This window comes from Macaca nemestrina, chromosome 13 (genome assembly GCF_043159975.1).
Source record: "Macaca nemestrina isolate mMacNem1 chromosome 13, mMacNem.hap1, whole genome shotgun sequence".
In the NCBI taxonomy this organism is placed as follows: domain Eukaryota; kingdom Metazoa; phylum Chordata; class Mammalia; order Primates; family Cercopithecidae; genus Macaca; species Macaca nemestrina.
Window position 1 is genome coordinate 1,680,838 of NC_092137.1, and position 22,738 is coordinate 1,703,575.

Consider the following 22,738-nt stretch of genomic DNA (forward strand, 5'->3'; position numbering starts at 1 on the left):
CTCAGGCAGGACAACGTGGCTTGCCCAGGCCCTGGAAGGTTCTTCTAACCAGGCCTCTTTCTGTGCCCCAGACTCCGGGAGGCTCCCTCGGGCGACTTGGGTCTCCATCTCACTGGCTGCTCTGCTGATTGGAGGCTTGGCAGGTCTCACCTCGACGGTGATTTGCAGGTGGTAAGTCCTTCATTTTTTGACTGTTACTTAGACACAACACAATCTCCTTTCCTCTGGACATGGTTGCAGTGAAGCTGCTTTATTTTCCTAAAGCTAACATAGGTTACTGGTATCTCAAAGGCATTGATCTCAGAGCTATTTTGTACAACGTCTTAGACTCTCCGGATCATTCTTTATGCTTTAAATAATGAAAGTGGAGTGATCATTTGTACACCTTAGGTGGTGTCAGGTATCTGTGGATGAAGATTCAGCAATATGGAATACTTTTCTAACATTAAGTGATTGCATTGAAGTAGTCTCTTGTTAGGAGTAAAGATTCTTCTAAAGGTTTCTCAGAGAAAAAAGGTCATCCATGAATGAAAAGTTTTATTCCTCAGTTTTATTTCCTCCCTTGAGGGCAGAAATTGAAAGTTGAACTTTCATGGTAAAAATGGCGCTGCTGTTGAAAGACTCAGACCCGAACCTGAGAGAACCTGAGAGTTCCTGCCCTGTGAGAGTGCTGTCTGCAGAAAGAACCCCTCAAGGCTGCCTCGGGTGGGGCAGCTGGTCCACGTCCCTAGCCCCGAGGAACCAGCTCTGCGCCTTGCTGCTGCCACTCACCTTGCTGCTCTTGAGAACCAAACTTCTTGAGCATCACTTCATTTTTAATGCACAATTGTTCATTTTATATAGAAAGTGTTAAAAATAACAGCAAACACTATAAAAAGTCATTGCAGCCCCAGGCTGGGCCCCCAGGGCCATGCCCAGAATACCTGCAAATAGAGGCCACAGTTACTCGGCCTCTGCTCTCCCTGAGTGCCAGGCTCAGCCCAACACAACCTGTGCACGCTCCTGCTATAGCCAGCCCTGCCCTCTGCCAGGATGACCCCTGCAGTCTCCTTTGCCTTCACCTTCACCCTCCACCCCGGCCTTCAGAGCTCCTCACTGGCCAAGCCCCCAGCACCACCCCATACCACACGCATGGATTATCCAAGCCTCCTGGCACCACCCCATACCACACATGTATGGATTATCCGAGCCCCCAAACATCACCCGACGCCACATGTCTATGGATTATCCACGACTTTCCCACCCTAAGGCCATCTTCCAGGCTGTTTCTCATCTTCCCAATAATAGAAACTCAACATTCTAGCAAACCTTCATTTTTCTAGCAACCTCTCGGTCCACTGAGGAACGTCTGTGCCTTGAACAGGAAACCTTTTTCTCACAGTTTTTGCACCTCTGCAGGGACTGGTTTTTTAAAACTTGAAAGCTTAGCAACCAGAAGTTACCCAGATCACTGTCGTTTCCAAAGGGCCTTGTCAACAATCCACAGCAATGGCCTCTTTTCTGTTGTTTTTGTTTTCGTGGGCACTTGTAAGGGAAGCCCCTGTGCCTGCCATCTGCTCTGCATGCTGTTTCTCTGCTGCTGAGACGTGGTAGTAAAGCCAGTTCCCCGTTTCGGTTATTCTGCAAGGCCTCTGGCAACTACTGTGGTTGACCCAGACGCCCACGTTTGACACAAGAGCTTCTGATCCATCCGGCATATGACATTTCAGTGATGTATTTCTGAGTAGCGTCATAGCTTCTGTCAAAACTAACATACACCATAATTCAGACAACTGTGAGAAATTCCTTCCAGTAGAGAAGTGATAGTAACAGCTAAAGCCATGTGTTGGAGGCAAGGCTAAGTCATCCTTAGCCACTGTCTCCTCTGATTTTCTGATCAATCATCTGACTCAGGTGTTTGCCATGGCTTGAACTGTGCGTTGCCCAAAACATGTGTTTACACCCTGACCTTTAGGACCTCAGAATGTAACCTTATTTGGAACTAAGGTCTCTGCAAGTGTAATTAGTTACAATGAGATTGCCCTGGAGTACAGGGGACCCTAATTCAATATAGCTGGTGTTCCTCTAGAAAGAAGAGTTTGCACAGAGTCATGCCCGGCAGGCAAAGGCCGTCTCGATGGGAAGGCAGACATCAGGGTGGGGTTTCTCTAGGCTGGGGCCTGGGAAGATCGCCAGCAGTGACAGGAACTGGGAGGGAGGCCGGGGAGCCGCCTGCAGGCACCTCGACGTGGACTCCTGCCTCCAGAACTCTAGATCATAAACTTCTGCTGTTTAAGCAGCCAGGTCCGTGGCCCTCCGTGACCGCGGCCAGGTCTGTGGTCCTCAAGGTCTGTGGCCCTCCGTGACCGCGGCCAGGTCCGTGGCCCTCCGTGACTGCGGCCAGGTCCGTGGTCCTCTGTGACTGCAGCCGCAGAAAACTAACAAAGTGCTGTGATTGTGTCCATTTTCCGTGTAGCATGAGGAGGTGGAGCAAGAGCCTGTTACTGGCTCAAAGCTGGTAAGCCCAGAGCAGATCCTTGAACCCAAGGCCTGTCTGGTGCTGGAGGTCGTGCCACAGCTGCCCGGCTTCTCCTCGCAGAAAGATTATATCTCACATGCAGAGGCTGTTGTTTCAAATAATCATTACCAGTGAAGACTGAATAATCACCTACTCTCTCTACAAGACACTGTATTGATCTGTTTTGGGAAGAGACTACTTTAACGTTTAAATGGTGTCTCTAGTTTTAGATGGGGTGGTGGTAGGAAATATTCCCCATGTTTTATGAATCATTCGGTCTTTAAACCTTAAAAACTTTAATTACTAATAATTAAAACCCTCAGCTAACCATGAAATAGACTAAGCAATAAAAATTGAATAGGCTGTAAATAACTTCAAATTAGCTGATTATGTAATTATAACTATTAAATGTGTAATTGTAACAAAAACTGATGTGACTATAATTTCCTGTTCATAAACAATTTTGTATTTGCAAACATCCCTATAGACATCTATCACATTATCATTATGATAAATATTAGTGTCTGTAGTCCACACTCATGAGAAAAATTGCAATTTTCCTTAAGATTGATAGCCATAGATTAAATGAATACCTTTCCAAGGAAACGTGGGAGATAAATATTTGGCTGTAGTTGATTTTAGACTCTGGAGTTCTAAAAATATGCTACCAAGCACCAATTTAGTTTGCAAAGTGCCACTTAGCTGAAAGATATGAAAAAGTGGATGTTAACATGCCAACACACGCTTAAGCACAGAGAACAGGGGCAGTAACAGAGTCAGAGACCATAACGGGAAGACCCTGGGGCTCCAGGGGAGAAACGTCCTGGACAAAAGCCACAGCACCCCCAGACCCATGATTCGATGAGCTCAGAAGGTCAAGTCACTTATTCAGGAAATGTCTTCCCGTCACCTACCCTGAGACCCCCACGCTGCTCCCAGCAAACGGGCTCAATGCAATCCCAGCCTCGCCTCCCTCTGTGTCTCATTCTTCAGCTTTAAAAACATGGTCTTATTTCCAACTTAGGGCATTATTGTGCGGTGAGGAGTAGGGAGGAGAACAGAGAGGGAAAGGGAGAAAGAGAGATGGAGACAGCGGAGAGAGACGTGGGAGGGGAGAGAACGCAGCACAGTGTGACACACGGAGGGAGTTCACTAGTAGGGTGTCTCCTAGTGAGACAAAGGTGTTTGCTTCTCTCCTCTCCTCCTCATTGTCTACCCACCCAGCTGTCTGGGGTCTAACACTGTACGTTCTGGTGTGATTATTAACGTGACAAATTGCTAATATATTTTCACTGCAAATCTGTGATTCAGAGTTAACTCCAGCAAACCTATTCCTTCATCAACTTTCTTGACACCGCATTTAAAATACCTCCAAGGTATTATACATGTTTTATTGTGTTGAAATTGTTTTCACCAAGTTGAATTCTTTCTGTGCAAACTTCATTCACCAGATCCGTTCTTTGGTCTCTGTACACTAAAAATTCATTCACCAGATCCGTTCTTTGGTCTCCGTACACTAAAAATTCATTCACCAGATCCGTTATTTGGTCTCCGTCAGTTTTGCCAATTAGACCTTTCGCCATGGAGGCGTTTTCCTCTGTGGTACGATTTCTTCAGGCCCAGCTTTCATAGCTCAGCATTTTAAACTTAAATTTCATGAGGACTTTATCTGTCTATTGATTCTTACTGTCCAGGGAAAATGTTAAACGTGCAGTTCCAGTCCTTCTCCATTTGCTCTTATTTTTAACAACTCTACTTTTCCACCATCACTTAGTTCTGTGACTTCTGAAATAGTTTTTCAGGTTTTCTTTGTCTCTGGTAAACTGTGCCCTATATCTTTTTGCTGTTTTCAGTTGTATCTTGTATTGATATCCCTACTTACAGTGTGCATTATAAATTCAAAAAAGGTTGAATCATTTGCATTAATTTCCAGCAAATCCATGGGAAAGCCGCGAGGTCCTTCCCTAGCATACAGCCAGGTTTGTCCTCTCTCCAGGGTGTCTAACCCTTTGTGCCCTCTCGCACCTTCCCGCACTGTGAGCTGACACGGTGCTCTTTCTCTAGGCATGGCGCTGGGGGTTCCTGCCGTCTTTCCTCTCTTTATCATTAGATTCACAAGCATGCTGGATGGAGGCCAGCCAGGACTAGGCTGAGAGGCAGCCATAGGGCAGTGGGCAGCGGGATCCCTGTAAGCTGTGGGTGACCTGGTGCCCTCTTCCCCCAGGACCTTCCTCCCCAGGGACCCTCCTCCCCCAGGGCCCTCTTTCCCCAGACCCTTGGGACAGAGACAGCCTGGGTCTCTTGAGATGGCATCTGAGGTTTCTGGTCATCTCAACTGCATGTTGATGACAGGAATTGTCTTCAGGACTTCATTAGGGAAGTCTGAGGGAACTGGCCCTTTGCTGGGGGACAGACGTAGAGTGGCCGCCTGGGCTACACGGCACGGGGGATCCGAACCTGTTGTAGTGGAATCCCTCAGAGTCAATAAGGCATCTGTGAGGCACTCAGGGCCCAGAGGACCTGGGGAAGGACCTGTGCTCCTTAGAGACCCATGTCAGCCCTGGAAACGAGCAGGGGGGGCCGCTCCCAGGCTGGTCACATGTCAGCCCCAGCAATGACAGCCTCCTACCTCCCAGTCCCCCTGTGGCTTCAGCTGAATGCGTTATCCAGTTTCCAGCCCAGAACCCAAGCCTGGCCACCAGGCTCATCTGCTTTCTCTGGGCAGCTCCCAGCCCCTCCCTCTGTGGCTCCACTTTCTTCACCCACTTCTGAGCAAGTGTTGCTGGGAAATGTGCCTTCCTGCCTCTCCTGACCCCAGGCTGTCTACCCTACACCAGCCCTGCCACCGCGCCCTCACAGTCTCTCAACCCCACACCGGCCCTGCCACCGTCCCCTCACAGTCTCTCGACCCCACACCAGCTCTGCCCTCGCAGTCTCTCTACCTCGCACAAACCCTGCCACTGTGCCCTCGCAGTCTCTCTACCCCACACCAACCCTGCCACCGTGCCCTCGCAGTCTCTCTACCCCACACCAACCCTGCCACTGTGCCCTCGCGTCTCTCTGATCTGTCCCTGGATATGCCCAGCCGTTCCCACTTCTTGCCTTTTGTTCAAGCCTCAATCTTTCCATAGAATACCATCTCCTTATCATCTCAGCACAGCCTTGCATGTTCAGCTCTGACACATCGCTAAGGCTCCACCCAAACACCACCCACCGTGTGCAACCCCCCAAATCCCCCACTGTGTGCAACCCCCCCAAATCCCCCCACTGTGTGCAACCCCCCCAAATCCCCCCACTGTGTGCAACCCCCCAAATCCCCCACTGTGTGTAACCTCCCCAAATCCCCCCACTGTGTGCAACCCCCCAAATCCCCCACTGTGTGTAACCCCCCAAATCCCCCACTGTGTGCAACCCCCCCAAATCCCCCCACTGTGTGCAACCCCCCAAATCCCCCACCGTGTGCAACCCCCCAAATCCCCCACTGTGTGCAACCCCCCCAAATCCCCCCACTGTGTGCAACCCCCCCAAATCCCCCACTGTGTGTAACCCACCAAATCCCCCACTTTGTGCAACCCTCCAAATCCCCCACTGTGTGCAACCCACCTACATCCCCCACTGTGTGCAACCTCCCCAAATCCCCCACTGTGTGCAACCCCCCACATCCCCCCACTGTGTGCAACCCACCTACATCCCCCACTGTGTGCAACCCCCCAAATCCCCCCACTGTGTGCAACCCCCCAAATCCCCCCACTGTGTGCAACCCACCAAATCCCCCACTGTGTGCAACCCCCCACATCCCCCACTGTGTGCAACCCACCAAATCCCCCACTGTGTGCAACCCCCCACATCCCCCACTGTGTGCAACCCCCAAATCCCCCACTGTGTGCAACCCCCCACATCCCCCACTGTGTGCAACCCTCCAAATCCCCCACTGTGTGTAACCCCCCCAAATCCCCCCACTGTGTGCAACCCCCCACATCCCCAACTGTGTGCAACCCCCCCACATCCCCCACTGTGTGCAACCCCCCAAATCCCCCCACTGTGTGCAACCCCCCCAAATCCCCCCACTGTGTGCAACCCCCCAAATCCCCCACTGTGTGCAACCCACCAAATCCCCCACTGTGTGCAACCCCCCACATCCCCCACTGTGTGCAACCCCCCAAATCCCCCACTGTGTGCAACCCCCCACATCCCCCACTGTGTGCAACCCTCCAAATCCCCCACTGTGTGTAACCCCCCCAAATCCCCCCACTGTGTGCAACCCCCCACATCCCCAACTGTGTGCAACCCCCCACATCCCCCACTGTGTGCAACCCCCCAAATCCCCCCACTGTGTGCAACCCCCCCAAATCCCCCCACTGTGTGCAACCCCCCAAATCCCCCACTGTGTGCAACCCACCAAATCCCCCACTGTGTGCAACCCCCCACATCCCCCACTGTGTGCAACCCCCCAAATCCCCCACTGTGTGCAACCCCCCACATCCCCCACTGTGTGCAACCCTCCAAATCCCCCACTGTGTGTAACCCCCCCAAATCCCCCCACTGTGTGCAACCCCCCACATCCCCAACTGTGTGCAACCCCCCCACATCCCCCACTGTGTGCAACCCCCCAAATCCCCCCACTGTGTGCAACCCCCCCAAATCCCCCCACTGTGTGCAACCCCCCAAATCCCCCACTGTGTGCAACCCCCCAAATCCCCCCACTGTGTGCAACCCCCCAAATCCCCCACTGTGTGCAACCCCCCAAATCCCCCACTGTGTGCAACCCCCTCAAATCCCCCACTGTGTGCAACCCCCCACATCCCCCACTGTGTGTAACCCCCCAAATCCCCCCACTGTGTGCAACACACCCACATCCCCCACTGTGTGCAACCCCCTCAAATCCCCCCACTGTGTGCAACCCCCCAAATCCCCCACTGTGTGCAACCCCCCAAATCCCCCACTGTGTGCAACCCCCCACATCCCCCACTGTGTGCAACCCTCCAAATCCCCCACTGTGTGCAACCCCCCCAAATCCCCCACTGTGTGCAACCCCTCAAATCCCCCACTGTGTGCAACCCCCCAAATCCCCCACTGTGTGCAACCCCCCAAATCCCCCACTGTGTGCAACCCCCCACATCCCCCACTGTGTGCAACCCCCTCAAATCCCCCCACTGTGTGCAACCTCCCAAATCCCCCACTGTGTGCAACCCCCCAAATCCCCCACTGTGTGCAACCCCCCCAAATCCCCCACTGTGTGCAACCCCCCAAATCCCCCACTGTGTGCAACCCCCCCAAATCCCCCACTGTGTGCAACCCCCCAAATCCCCCCACTGTGTGCAACCCCCCCAAATCCCCCCACTGTGTGCAACCCCCCAAATCCCCCACTGTGTGCAACCCCCCAAATCCCCCACTGTGTGCAACCCCCCCAAATCCCCCACTGTGTGCAACCCCCCAAATCCCCCACTGTGTGTAACCCACCTACATCCCCCACTGTGTGCAACCCTCCAAATCCCCGTGTGCAACTCCCTCAAATCCCCCCACTGTGTGCAACCCCCCAAATCCCCCCACTGTGTGTAACCCCCCCAAATCCCCCACTGTGTGCAACCCCCCCAAATCCCCCCACTGTGTGCAACCCCCCAAATCCCCCACTGTGTGCAACCCCCCAAATCCCCCACTGTGTGCAACCCCCCCAAATCCCCCACTGTGTGCAACCCCCCAAATCCCCCACTGTGTGTAACCCACCTACATCCCCCACTGTGTGCAACCCTCCAAATCCCCCACTGTGTGCAACCCTCCAAATACCCCCACTGTGTGCAACCCCCCAAATCCCCCACTGTGTGCAACTCCCTCAAATCCCCCCACTGTGTGCAACCCCCCAAATCCCCCCACTGTGTGCAACCCCCCAAATCCCCCCACTGTGTGCAACCCCCCAAATCCCCCACTGTGTGTAACCCCCCAAATCCCCCACTGTGTGCAACCCCCCAAATCCCCCCACTGTGTGCAACTCCCTCAAATCCCCCCACTGTGTGCAACCCCCCCAAATCCCCCCGCTGTGTGCAACCCCCTCAAATCCCCCACTGTGTGCAACCCCCCCAAATCCCCCCACTGTGTGCAACTCCCTCAAATCCCCCCACTGTGTGCAACCCCCCCAAATCCCCCCACTGTGTGCAACCCCCCAAATCCCCCACCGTGTGCAACCCCCCCAAATCCCCCCACCGTGTGCAACCCCCCCAAAACCCCCCACTGTGTGCAACCCCCCAAATCCCCCCACTGTGTACAACCCCCCACATCCCCCACTGTGTGCAACCCCCCAAATCCCCCCACTGTGTACAACCCCCCCAAATCCCCCACTGTGTGCAACCTCCCCAAATCCCCCACTGTGTGCAACCCCCCACATCCCCCACTGTGTGCAACCCCCCAAATCCCCCCACTGTGTGCAACCCCCCACATCCCCCACTGTGTGCAACCCTCCAAATCCCCCACTGTGTGCAACCCACCTACATCCCCCACTGTGTGCAACCCCCCAAATCCCCCACTGTGTGCAACCCCCCACATCCCCCACTGTGTGCAACCCTCCAAATCCCCCACTGTGTGCAACCCCCCAAATCCCCCCACTGTGTGCAACCCCCCAAATCCCCCACTGTGTGCAACCCCCTCAAATCCCCCACCATGTGCAACCCCCCAAATCCCCCACTGTGTGCAACCCCCCAAATCCCCCCACTGTGTGCAACCCCCCAAATCCCCCACTGTGTGCAACCCCCCACATCCCCCACTGTGTGCAACCCCCCCAAATCCCCCACTGTGTGCAACCCCCCAAATCCCCCCACTGTGTGCAACCCCCCAAATCCCCCACTGTGTGCAACCCCCCACATCCCCCACTGTGTGCAACCCCCCCACATCCCCCACTGTGTGTAACCTCCCCAAATCCCCCACTGTGTGCAACTCCCTCAAATCCCCCCACTGTGTGCAACCCCCCCAAATCCCCCCACTGTGTGTAACCTCCTCAAGTCCCCTCGTGCAGGGAGTGGCTTCTTCACCCTGTGAATCTCTCCTCCCTCATTTGCCCAGAAGCATCTTGTGATTAGTAAAGAGTGCAGTAAATATTTCTCATAAATATTTCTCATGTTAACAAGGTGCTCCGACCTGATACAAGGGAAAAATGGTTGAATTCAGAGGGATGGGCACACCCCATCCCTGTTTCTTTTTGTTTTTTTGAGACGGAGTCTCACTGTGTCTCCCAGACTGGAGTGCAGTGGCGCGGTCTCGGCTCACTGAAACCTCCGCCTCCCGGGTTCACGCCATTCTCCTGCCTCAGCCTCCTGAGCAGCTGGGACTACAGGCGCCCGCCACCACATCTGGCTAATTTTTTGTATTTTTAGTAGAGACGGGGTTTCACCGTGTTAGCCAGGATGGTCTCGATCTCCTGACCTCGTGATCTGCCTGCCTCGGCCTCCCAAAGTGCTGGGATTACAGGCGTGAGCCACCGCGCCCGGCCCTGTCCCTGTTTTTAAAGCGTTTATGAAGAAGCTCGAATTCAAATGGTGAAATAGCCATATATGCAATTGTATAGAAAAGTCAGGATTATTTGACAAGGATTGTTTTCAATGCTTTTACACAATTCAGAACCTCAATGAATATAAAAAATAATTTAAAAAGACGTAAGACCACTCTAGATTGAAATGAGCATAGTGCTTGTAAAACAATAGTGAACAGTGAATGCAAAATATTTTAACTTAAATTTCTATTATGCAGCAAATTCATAAAGTAGGGAAAGTCTTTTTCCAACATTTTTCAAGACATTTTCTGTTAAGACATGGTCTTTCTTCAGGTGGCTTTTACTTGGGATATTGAGAGGTAAGATGGCGGAGTGGTGACAGTTCAGGTTGAGGAAGGCGAGGGCTGCCGTAACAAAGAACCACACGTTAGGTGGCTTAAAGCAACAGACATTGATTCTCTCACAGTTCTGGAGGCCAGAAGACCCAAGTCACGGTGTTGGCAGGGCTGTGCTCCCCCGAAGGCTGACAGGACGAATGCTGCCTTGCACACCCCGTCTTTGGTGCCCTGCTGGTGTCCGCTGGCACCACTTGGCCTACAGGCTCATCATGCCAACTTCTGCCTCTGTCTCTACCCCGCCTTCTCCCCTGTGTGTCTGTGTTCAAATGCCCCTCTTCTTATAAGGGCACCAGTCCTGCTGGATTCCAGTTTCCACCCTATCCCAGTATAGACTCACCCTAACTAATTGCATCTGAAAAAACCTTACTTCCAGACAAGGTCACATTCCCACATTCTGGGTGGATGTGACTTTGAAATGATTATCAAGTAGATCCAGTTCCATTTACAATAATGAGCAGAGAGTGAATGAGGCATTAATGCACTTTCACATGGCACGAACACCTGACTTTCACTGAATTTTAATAGAAGCTGGCATTGGTGCTAACTCCTTACACACTTTATGTCAGTAGATTCTCACTGAAGGAAGTTGCTATTTTATCCCACTTTACGAATGAGAAAACTGAGATGCGGAGAGGTCACCAAGTCAAACTCAAGCAACACCCCAGTCCCCCGTGGTGATCAGGCTGAAGCGATGACTAAATGCCATTTGCTCCTGATGACACCATCACAAGCACTGAAGCCACCAAGGGCTGTTGGGCCTGTGCAGAGGAGAGGCAGACTCAGGCCCTCCCCATGGACGGGAGGGCTGTCTTCCATGTACACCTTGGTCGGAGTCCGCAAGGGTGGGGAGGTGACTGTGCACTGGCCTTTGGTTTGCAATGCCTTTGCTGGCGCTGCTGGAATGGCCTTTGGTTTGCGATGCCTTTGCTGGCGCTGCTGGAATGGCTGTGCGGAGTGCTGTATGGTGCTGGGACTGCGCTCCCTAGCAGGAGTTGCTGGAATGGCTGTGCGGAGTGCTGTATGGTGCTGGGACTGCACTCCCTGCAAGGAGCTGCTGGAATGGCCTTTGGTTTGCGATGCCTTTGCTGGCGCTGCTGGAATGGCTGTGCGGAGTGCCCTATGGTGCTGGGACTGCGCTCCCTGCGAGGAGCTGCTGGAATGGCTGTGCGGAGTCTGTATGGTGCTGGGACTGCGCTCCCTGCGAGGAGCTGCTGGAATGGCTGTGCGGAGTGCGCTATGGTGCTGGGGCTGCGCTCCCCGGGAGGAGCTGCTGGAATGGCTGTGCGGAGTGCTGTATGGTGCTGGGACTGCGCTCCCTGCGAGGAGCTGCTGGAATGGCTGTGCGGAGTGCGCTATGGTGCTGGGACTGCGCTCCCCGGGAGGAGCTGCTGGAATGGCTGTGCGGAGTGCGCTATGGTGCTGGGACTGCGCTCCCCGGGAGGAGCTGCTGGAATGGCTGTGCGGAGTGCGCTATGGTGCTGGGACTGCGCTCCCTGCGAGGAGCTGCTGGAATGGCTGTACGGAGTGCGCTATGGTGCTGGGGCTGCGCTCCCCGGCAGGAGTTCCTGGAATGGCTGTGCGGAGTGCGCTATGGTGCTGGGACTGCGCTCCCCAGGAGGAGCTGCTGGAATGGCTGTGCGACGTGCGCTATGGTGCTGGGGCTGCGCTCCCCGGCAGGAGTTGCTGGAATGGCTGTGCGGGGTGCGCTGTGGTGCTGGGACTGCGCTCCCCGGCAGGAGTTGCTGGAATGGCTGTGCGGAGTGCGCTATGGTGCTGGGACTGCGCTCCCCGGCAGGAGCTCCTGGAATGGCTGTGCGGCGTGCGCTATGGTGCTGGGACTGCGCTCCCCGGGAGGGCTTCGGAAGTTGTTTGTAGGCATTACAGTCTTGTCTGCCATTGCCACGTTGACACAGGGTCAAGCCACCTCCAGGGCCTGTGTTCCTCTTCAGGCGGGCGGGCAGGAATGCTCAGGACCCGTGATGATGGCGCCATGCAGAGGTCAGGGATGAATGACGCCCAGGCAGGGGAAGGAGTCCAGCAGCTCAGTGTTTGGGGAATGGGGCTGGGGGCAGGTAAAATCTTCGAATCAAGGCAAACAAATAGCTGGAAAATACAATAGCTGTTAAGTTCTGATGGAAAAGCTGTTTTGTACTTACAGTTAAATCCCACAGTATTTTTGATGCGTTTCTGGGTTACTTGCTCTTCCCTTCTCAAAAGGTCCCAATCTCACCAGAGCGTCCCTTCCTGCTCCGGCCCCAGCTCTCCACGCCTCCCGGAGACCGGGGGCCTCTACCCTTGCTCCCCTGGGACGGCGCTTCCCCCCCTCTTCTCCAGGTCTGGGCTGGGGTCTTCAGGCTCAGGTGGAAGGTGGTTTCGGGCCCTTTGCCTGCACAGGGACGACGCCCTGACCCAGGAAAAGCTTAACGTTGCCTGTCACTTGGACGCATCTCTTGGCAGTGACGGGGGTGGAAATCCTCACCGCAGCCCGTGTCTCCTGCATGATTGTTGTGAGAAAGCCACCGCTCCGCTGCATGGAGACAGGGTCCTCCTGGCTGCGAAATGCTAAGATCGTTTTCCCTATGAAGAGAACGGTGCCAAGTTTTCCAAAATGTATCAGATCATGATTGACTTGACTGAAGCGGGAAATGAAAGTGGGTTGGAGCGTTCCTGCCAAAGACAAGCGTGGCCGCCGTGCCCTCGCTCATGCCGGGCTCTCCCCTCCACAGCCACGGTGCCGGGCCCTCTCCCGGTAACTGGACACGTGTCTCCCGCAGGACACGCGCTGGCACTAAACCCACACTGCCCATCTCGGAGACAGGCGGAGGAACTCCCCGGCTGAGATGCGGGGAGCACCGGGGCGCCGCAGCTCAGGACTCGGAGCAGGTGGGCCTGGACCTCCCTAGGCCACACCACGCCGCATGTTTCCAGCCGCCACCGCAGTGGCTGGACAAGATCTGAGTGTAGGAGCAGCTCCGCCGAGGCTCCCGGCATATTTCTGTGTACCCCGTGGTTCCCAGTCCGCTCTGCACTTTCGTCCTGGAGGTTTTATTTACAAGTTAATGACAATGAGCCAGAATGTGAGCCTGCTTAGTGAGAGGAAGGAAAATGCCTTCCGTTTGTACAAACCGGTTCCAAAACTAAGGGCTGACTTTCAGGCGTTGGCTTCCACTTATTCTGAGGACTGGCTGGAAGCGCAGGAGAGGAAGGAAAAGCTGAAACAAAATGCTGACTTTTAAATTCTGATTTTTAAGTGGAATCGTTATAACTAGTATGGAAAAATGTTTATGTTTTACCAACTTTACCTTGTATGCAGAACCCCAAGTGAGGGCGTATTAAAAAGTCACTTGTGTAAGTGACTGTTGAACTTAGAGAAGCAGAGAGCAGCACAGTGGACTCCAGAGGGCAGTGGGGAGATGCTGGTCACAGGCACAAAGTCTCCGGCAGGAGGAGGACGACTCAGATCTGCTGCACCGCGTGGGGCACACGCTTTGTCATAATGATCACATATTTCACAATTGCTAAAATAATAGGTTTTTTTTTGTTTGTTTTTGAGACAGAGTCTTGCTCTGTCACCCAGACTGGAGTGCGGTGGCACAATCATAGCTCACCGTAGCCTTGACCCTCCTGCCTCAGCCGCCCGCATGGCTGGGGCTACAGACACTCACCACCATGCCTGGCTAATTTTTAAATTTTTTGCAGAGATGCAGTCTCACTACGCTGCCCAGGCTGGTGTTGAGCCCTTAAGCTCAAGAGATCCTCCAGTCTGAAACTCCCAAAGTGCTGGGACCATGCCCAGCCACTAAAATAATAGATTTTAAATGTTCTCACTGCCAAAAAACAGATGTGAGGTGATATGTTAATTAACTTGATATAATCTCTCCATAATGTAAAGGTATCGAAACCATGCTTAAAACGTAAATATATGCAGTTATTATTTGTCAACTAAAAATACAAATTTTAATTTAAACAAAGTCACTTGCATACAGGAGAGGGCATTGCCAGCATGATCAGGCTCCCTTCTGAAATTCAGTGTGAAGTTAGATCCTGTCCTCGGAGACGAGCAGAGCCCAGGTCATTCTGCTGAGAGCAGGTTCGTCTGCACCTGGCCCTCACACATGGAACCAAAAAGACCTGGCCTGGGAGTGAGGCTCTTTGTGAATTTTAATGCACCCAGGATACCTTTGTTAGCCACAGCAAGGGTAGTGCCAGCAAGTCCCCTGGGCCCCTAATGAGCCTGACTGACCCCAGGGGCAAGGCCAGGTGTTTTGTGCATCCGTGGTCGCAGGGGCCTGCGTGCTCAGCATGCCTTCTTCCTGAAGGACCCGCCTGCGAATCGCAGATCCCGCTCTGAGCAGGAACCTTTGCCACGTGGATCCTCTGTGGCCTCCTGCAAACAAGTGTTCGTCCGGGAGCCAGAAACTTCCCTCTGGCATGACGAGGAAGGAGGACGGTTCATGTTGCCAGCAGTCCTTTGTGAAAACAGCTCCTGTCCGGACCCTTCTGTCTTGTATCAAGTGTGTGCTGTTACCGGAGCAGTCAAAATTCAGATGTTATTAATATTTGTTCTGCATTTTTGCAGGAGAGTGCCGGGATGGAAGGCCGGGATACTCACAGGCTGCCGAGAGCCCTCTGAGGGCAAACAGGCAGGACACTGATCCCACAGAACAGCTTCGTGTTCCCAAAATCACCGTACAACTGTTTTCCAAACACAGGCAAATCCAAAATCACCAGGACGACTGTTTTCCAAACACGTGCCAATCTAGCACCATGTTATAATTACTCTCAGGCATGGATGAATAAATATTGTAACTGCATTTGTCTAGCCTTTCCTTGTAAGCATTGCCTGATTTGTTCCTTCTGGGGCTTTGCCATTAAAATGTATTTACAGATTACACATCTTTATTTTGCGAACCCCGGAAACACTACTCTTGCCATCATCCTATCTCCACCTTCTGGTGTCCCTGACGCTGTGCTCATCTGCATTCTGCCCCGGCGGTCCCTCCGGCGCTGGCATTTCCACACCCGCTGCCCATCACCAGGTGTCCGCAGGGCCTGCATCCGGCTTCCCTCTTCTCCTGAGAAGAGCACTCCTGGCTTCCTGCAGGGCCGGTGGGAGGAGGAAAGTGATTCTGAGGGAGAGGCTGGAGCCTTAAGTACCAACAGGGCAAAGTGACTTGTCTCATCCTCTAGAGATTCACCAACATGTCAGCCTCAGACCCCAGGCTTCTGCCTCCAGCAGCCGCCCTGCCGCGCACCCCTCTCACCCCTCCTCATCCCCCTCACTCACGGGGAACACAGCCCAGTGATGCCGGAGGAATCCCCCTCCTTGACTCAGCTAGGCAGCCTGGGGGGCACCGTTAGCCACGCTGGCCCTGTAAAGCTGCTGTCCTCATTTCATGTGTGAAGCAGCTGAATTCCAGAGTGCTGGGTCCCAGCCCAGGCAGCCCTCAGCCTCACCCAAGGAAATAGTCAGGGGTCCTTCAGCATTGAAAGCAAACGCAGGCGCATCTGACCTGGAGCTCTACCTCCACTAAGAAGAGAGTAGTAACTAATCATGGATGAAACAGGCCGTCTATGCAGCACTTAATGGTCTCACCCACGGATGCCAACAGTGGCCTGGGAGGGCTGTGAACGTTTCGCTTCAGGATGTTTTATTTCGCTGGAGTGTTCTGTAGAGAATGCGTAGTTTGCTTTTTATAACTTTTGTAACCCAAAAATACCAGACTGTTGTTTTCTCTAGGTGCTAGGCCATCCTGTTCTACGTGTTCCCAAACTCTTAGTTGTGTTCATGTAAAACTCATTCATGATCTCAGAATTAAAACAGTATGAAAAATATCCTGGCAAATGTCACAGATTGCCCTTATCACACCTGTAAGCAGTCCATTCTCACACTGCCGTAAAGAACCACCTGAGACTGGGTCATTTATAGAGAAAAGAGCTTTAACTGGCTCCGGGCTGCACAGGCGGGGCAGGTGGCATGGTGCTGCCATGTGCTCGGCTTCCGGGGAGGCCTCTGGAAACACAGTCACGGCGGAAGGGGCAGGGGCAGGAGGCCCATCACAGGGCAGGAGCTGGGAGCCGGGAGGGAGAGGAGGGAGAGAGGCAGCCACACACGGAGGCCACCAGATCGCAGGAGACTCACTCCCTGCACAGGACCAAGAGGGGTGGTGCTGGACTCTTCCTGAGAACCCACCCCGTGATCCCACCACCTCCCAGCAGGCCCCTCCTCCAACACTGGGAATGACAGTCCCACATGAGACTGGGTGGGACACAGAACCAAACCGTATCAACACCCAGGGAAGGGACACGACGCGGCTTCTGCAGAGGAGCTGCCGAGAGTTACCATCAGCGGCTGAGGAGAGACACAGGGAACCGCAGCAATGCACAACGCATCAGCTCCTGCTCTGGGCAGCAAAGCGGGGCGGCCGCCCAACCTCTGGATCATTTCCACCAAGGGAACACAGGCCTTCTACTTCAGCCGCCGCCCTGCCACGCACTGGAACACACTGACTGGGGAGCGGTCTTCCCTTCCACCTCGGAGCCTCTTGCTGACACCAAAACCAGGAACCCTGGCCTGATGCGGTGCCTGTGTCACCTCCACCCTCTAGGATTAGCCAGAAGAAGCAGTGCCATACAGTGATGGTTAACGTCAGGCCTCAACCTGGCTGGCTGGAGGGAGGCCCAGCTGGCTGGTGAGGTCTTGTCTCAGCCTCAGCTAGATGGATAAGAGGATAAGCTGTTTTGGAGGAGACTGGGGTGTGAGTCAGCAGACTGAGGGGAAGACCTGCCTGAATGTAGGATGGGCACCATCCAATCCTGGATGGAACTAAAAGGCAGCTCTGTCTCTCTCCTAGAGCTGGGACACTCTTCTCCTCCTGTCCTTGGACATCAGCACTCTAGGCTCTTGGTCTTTAAACTCTGGGCTTGCAGCAGCACTCCCTGCCCTGGGCTCTCAGGCCTTCAGCCTTGGACTGAGTCACACCATTGTCTTCCCTGGCTCTGAGGCCTTGTGACTTGGGTACTGAGTCACACGACCAGCATCTCAGAGTCTCCAGCTCTAAGACAGCCTGTCACGGGACTTCTCAACCTCCATCATCACATTTCTCCTACTGCATATCCTCTTTCCATCCATCTAGCTAGCTATCTGTTTGTCTATCATCTATCTATCTGTCTGTCTGTCTATCTATCTAATCTATCATCTATCACCTATCATCTATCTATAATCTATCATCTATCACCTATCATCTATCTATCTATCTATCACCTATCTATCATCTATTTGTCTATCTATCTATCTATCTATCTATCTATCTATCTATCACCTGTCTCTCTATATAGCTACCTACCTATCTATCCAGCCTATTGGTTCCGTCTCACTGCAGAATGCTGACTATAGTGATACACGTATTTTAAGAGTCCCGGCATGATTACGCACTGATGGCTCACAGCCTCGACAATCCCCAATGATGGGATCAGCCTTAATTTGTGTGCACCATCTTCACAGGGCTACAATCCTGACACTCCTTGGAGTCAAGGGGTTTAGGGTATTAGTTACTTTATGGGTCTAATGATCTTGGTTGATATGCTGCCAGGATTTGTAACAAGTTTGCCAAATCTCAATCTATTTAAAGATCTAACTGAGAAGGCTGCGCCTGGCTAAGTATCCAGGGAGTCGGTCCGCTTGCTTCCCAGGCCTTTCTGTGTTTGTCACACCATCCACTCACTTTCATTATTTCTGTTGGGCCATTCACAGGAGAATTTCAGGCAAACTGGCCGCGGCTTTGGCCTCTTACTGGGATGATTGGCACCATGTGATGTTAACCCTGGAGACCACCACAAGGTCACTCTGTACGGCCCCTTGATTTTGGAGAGGAACTAGCTGAGCCCCAGGCATTGGAAGTGAATTGCTTAGAGTCACATAACAAATTTAAGTTCAGGAAGAGATAACAACACACTTCACCATCAGCACTTGGTAGGACTGCCTCACCCCTGCCATGCGCTAACGGCCCCATCATCTCTACCCAACCTCGATGTCCCCAAATTGTGCTTGCTATTTGGTTGACTGCTTCTTCCTTACTAAACATTCTGCTATTCGTGAATGACTCTGGCCAACTTAATGAGAGCCATACGGCCTACTGGCCTTGTAACACCCATTCCTTGTGAATATGACACATGTGGGAACACACCCAGCCGTCCCCTGGGAGCGGGGGTTCGGAGTGTGTGGGGTCCTACAAGTCATGGATCTCTCACTAAGGATGTAATTTCTGAGTGAATTGGTCTTTCCTTGAAAAAAGAAAGAGGGAAACTGTATCCCAGCAAATGCGGGTTTCCATGAGCAGACAGCGCCACCTGCTGGGTGACTTGGGAAACAGCAGAATCACCATTTTTCTGGACCTGCATCTTCATTCTGCTCAAAGAGCACACGTGTCTATTTGATTCCAGGGCGCTGGATATGTGCGTGGCACATGGAAGCCTTTATTTTACTTTTTGGGTTTTTCGTGCTTGTAGTTAAACATCACCACTTTCTCACTCAGCTGTGACTGTCAAGAGCCTTGCGCCCTGTGGTCTTACTGAGATCTGGAATAAGGGAGAGAACCTCAGGACGCCCATGTCAGCAATAGCTTTGCAGACGCCTTCTCAAAAGCCACAGACCCCAGACATGCTAAGGACAGGCACTGCTCGTTGCTTACAGACTCACGTACTTACCCGAGCGTCCACTCAGGGCCGCAGATGGGAGGATTGACGGGAAGAAAGGCCGGGAAAGGACAAAGGCTGGAAGGTGCACGTCCTCTGCACCTGTAGGCAGCTACTAGGTTCAAACAGTGAAGGGCGTCGGGCCCAGGCAGAGCCCAGAGCCTCTGTGAGCCCAGAGCTTTCCTAATAAAGTCTGCTCCCTGGGCAGTGAGAGTTTCCATAGGATGCATGGTGTAGCCTTGGACTCAGGGGTGTGCGTCCTCCCTGTGAACAGATGGGTGAAGCAGAAACTCCACACAGAGGGAAGCACAGTCTATGAAGAAAGCTCACCCAGGACACAGCACACGTGGAGATGTCAGCACGTGTCGGGGGTTGGGAGAGGGTCACGGTCTCTTCGCTCATGACTTCCTGCAGCCAAGAATGCAATCTGCAATTAGGGCACCAGACCGGGGGTCGTGGAGGAGCACTATTCCTGGAGTTAGGGGGAGCACTATCCCTGAGGGCAGGGGGACTGTTATCCCTGGGAGTCAAGGGGGAGCACTATTCTTGGGGTTGGGGGCAGCTCTAGGCCTGGGGGAAGTGGGAGCACTCTCCCGGTGGGGCGGGGAGGGAGCACTTGGCCTGGGGCTGGGAGAGACAGGCGGAGTCTTGGGTTTGGGTGTCAGACCCTGCAGGTTTCCGTCCTCCGCCTGTGTTGGTTTCCTGGGGTCGCGTCACGGACTCCCACACACGGGGTGGCTCCACACAGGGAATGGACGCTCTCCCCATGGCGGAGTCCAGCACTCCCAGATGGAGGTGTCTGCAGGGCCATGATCCCCCTGGAGACTCTTCGGGGCCCTTCCTTGTCTCTTTCAGGTTCTGGGGGCTCCAGGCAAACCTGACCGGGGCTGCCCCGATCCAATTCCGCTGCCTCTGCGTCTCCTTTCCCTCTGTCTGTGGAAAACCCCTCAGCCTCCCTTTGGAATGGGCATGGGTTTGGCACTCAGACACCCCCAGGTGGCCTGGGCAGCTCTCCCACTCTCAAGGCCCTAATCTTTTCCCTCTAAAGATCCTTTTTCCTTCTCCACGGAAGGTCTCATTCACAGGTTCCAGGGACTCAGATATCTTTCAAGGAATCAGTTTTCAGCCTTCCACATCGCCATGAACTGTCTTGAAATAAAACCTCAAATCCTATAATATTTATTGTCAAGAAGAGACACCTCTCAATAACGGTGAAATCCTGTGATCAGCGAAATAAGTATGTCATGTGAGTATGTCGATAAGCATTACACACACAGAAAGAAACAAACACCGCACACACAGCCAGAATCACTCACACCACCCACCACACACACCACACACACAGCCAAAAATCACACACCACCCACCACACACACACTACACACACAGCCAAAAATCACACCACCCACCACACACACACCACACACACACAGCCAAAATCACTCACACCACCCACCACACACACACCACACACACAGCCAAAAATCACACACCACCCACCACACACACACACCACACACACACAACCAAAATCACTCACACCACCCACCACACACACACCACACACACCTTCCCCACAGCCAGCCAAAAATCACTCACACCTCCTACCACACACACACCACACCTGCACACACACCACACAGATACAACACACACCACACCTGCACACACACCACAGATACAACACACACCACACCTGCACACACACCACACAGATACAACACACACCACACCTGCACACACACACCACACAGATACAACACACACCACACCTGCACACACACCACACAGATACAACACACACCACACCTGCACACACACCACACAGATACAACACACACCACACCTGCACACACACCACACAGATACAACACACACCACACCTGCACACACACCACACAGATACAACACACACCACACCTGCACACACACACCACACAGATACAACACACACCACACCTGCACACACACCACACAGATACAACACACACCACACCTGCACACACACCACACAGATACAACACACACCACACCTGCACACACACACCACACAGATACAACACACACCACACCTGCACACACACCACACAGATACAACACACACCACACCTGCACACACACCACACAGATACAACACACACCACACCTGCACACACAGATGTCACACCACCACTCCTGTTTAGGAGCATGGAAGGGCTTTTTTTCACCCTATCAGCGAAGGGGAATCAACCTGTAAGAACTCTACTGGCCGGGCGCGGTGGCTCATGCCTGTAATCCCAGCACTTTGGGAGGCCGAGACGGGCGGATCACGAGGTCAGGAGATCGAGACCATCCTGGCTAACACGGTGAAACCCTGTCTCTACTAAAAATACAAAAATTAGCCGAGCGTGGTGGCGGTGCCTGTAGTCCCAGCTACTCGGGAGGCTGAGCCAGGAGAATGTCGTGAACTCGGGAGGTGGAGCTTGCAGTGAGCCAAGATGGTGCCACTGCACTCCAGCCTGGGCGGCAGGGTGAGACTCTGTCTCAAAAAAAAAAAAAAAAGAAAGAAAAAAGAACTCTACCAAGAAAAAATGACACTTCATTGGTCAGTGAGAGACTAAGGATAAGTATTTTTAGTCAGTGTTTAACTTATGTACATAAAAACTCAATGAAATCATAAGACAGCATTAAATAGCTTGTTTAAAATAAACCGAGGGAACTCGCCTCTTGGGAATCTTTAAAGTACAGAATGAAACAGTGGTCAGAGCCTGACTCTTTGTTTTACCACTAAAAAAAATGTAATGCACTTTTCATGACTCTGCCATTCTTGCAGGCAATTTCATATGCATTTTCTGACTCCCCCATCGGGGTTCAAAATGCAATACCCCAAATGCAACACCTTGGAGAACGGCCTGCTTTGAGCTGAGGGAGACCCGGAAGTCCACAGAAGCGAGAAGTCCTCTCTGGCCTTCACCCTCCTTCTCCCCACAAAAGGCATAATGGAAACTAGGGCTCTTCTCCCTGAAAGCAAAAGCCATAAAACTGGGAGGGTAGCTCTCTGCCTCCCTGCTTCTCCCAGGAAAGGCCTCGAGTGTCCGTGTCCTGCCCAGCACCCAGGGGACGATCCCAGCACAGATCCAAGGATTCTGCCAAGGGGCCTGGCCGGGCTCCCGGCTCACCAGCTCCAGGACATGCCTTTCTGTTCACTCTTAGAACTCCCTGGCTCCTGCTTCCTTCCTCAGGCTTAGCAGAAGAATTCCGTTTCCCGGGACCTTGGGTCCTCGTGTGTGGTAGAAGGCCTTGGCTAAACACGCGTGCCATGCCCTCCTCTTGTCGGTGTGAGTGTCCACCACGAGCCTTGCAACAGGTGAGGAGAAGGAAACCGTCTCCGGGATGGACTGGCCCCACATCCCTCCCTCCTGCCCTCACCCACCCTTGGTCTCTACAGGAGCGAGTTTCATCCCAGGTTGGGCCCAGTCCCCAGGGCCAGCACCTGTCCGCGGAGGACCTCTAGTCCTCAGTCCTGGTAAGTAATTGGATCCCGGAGCAGCTGGAGCCTGGCGGCTCTTTACCTAGAGCAATGATCCATACTTAACAGGTGCTCCAGGGAGAGCATAAAAATGGCCATCCCAAAGAGAAAAGCAGACAGGCCAAGCTTTGATGGGCAAGATCTGATCTGACCTTGGGTGGTAA

General features: G+C 53.2%; 2 protein-coding genes across 15 annotated transcripts in view; both read left to right on the forward strand.

Moving 5' to 3' along the window:
* Positions 1-22,738, forward strand: part of LOC105497556 (syntrophin gamma 2) — a 564,393-nt gene that overhangs the window by 526,693 nt on the left and 14,962 nt on the right. The window lies entirely within an intron of this gene.
* The window catches only part of LOC105497560 (thyroid peroxidase), a 118,955-nt gene that overhangs the window by 90,904 nt on the left and 5,313 nt on the right, over positions 1-22,738 (forward strand). For 5 of the 14 annotated variants that reach the window (XR_011611383.1, XR_011611386.1, XR_011611388.1 and 2 more), the window contains exons 15-18: positions 72-171; positions 20,139-20,312; positions 21,879-22,412; positions 22,494-22,571. Coding sequence is in view for 7 of the 14 variants with exons in the window: in XM_011768718.2 (XP_011767020.2) it covers positions 72-171; positions 13,099-13,255; positions 14,952-15,005 (311 nt within the window). In the remaining 7 variants the exon portion in view is untranslated. Of the gene's footprint in view, positions 1-71; positions 172-13,098; positions 13,256-14,951; positions 15,187-16,588; positions 17,302-18,906; positions 19,589-20,138; positions 20,313-21,878; positions 22,413-22,493; positions 22,572-22,738 lie in introns of those variants that run through there. The other 9 variants (XM_011768719.2, XM_011768721.3, XM_011768722.3 and 6 more) reach the window with 7 other exon arrangements.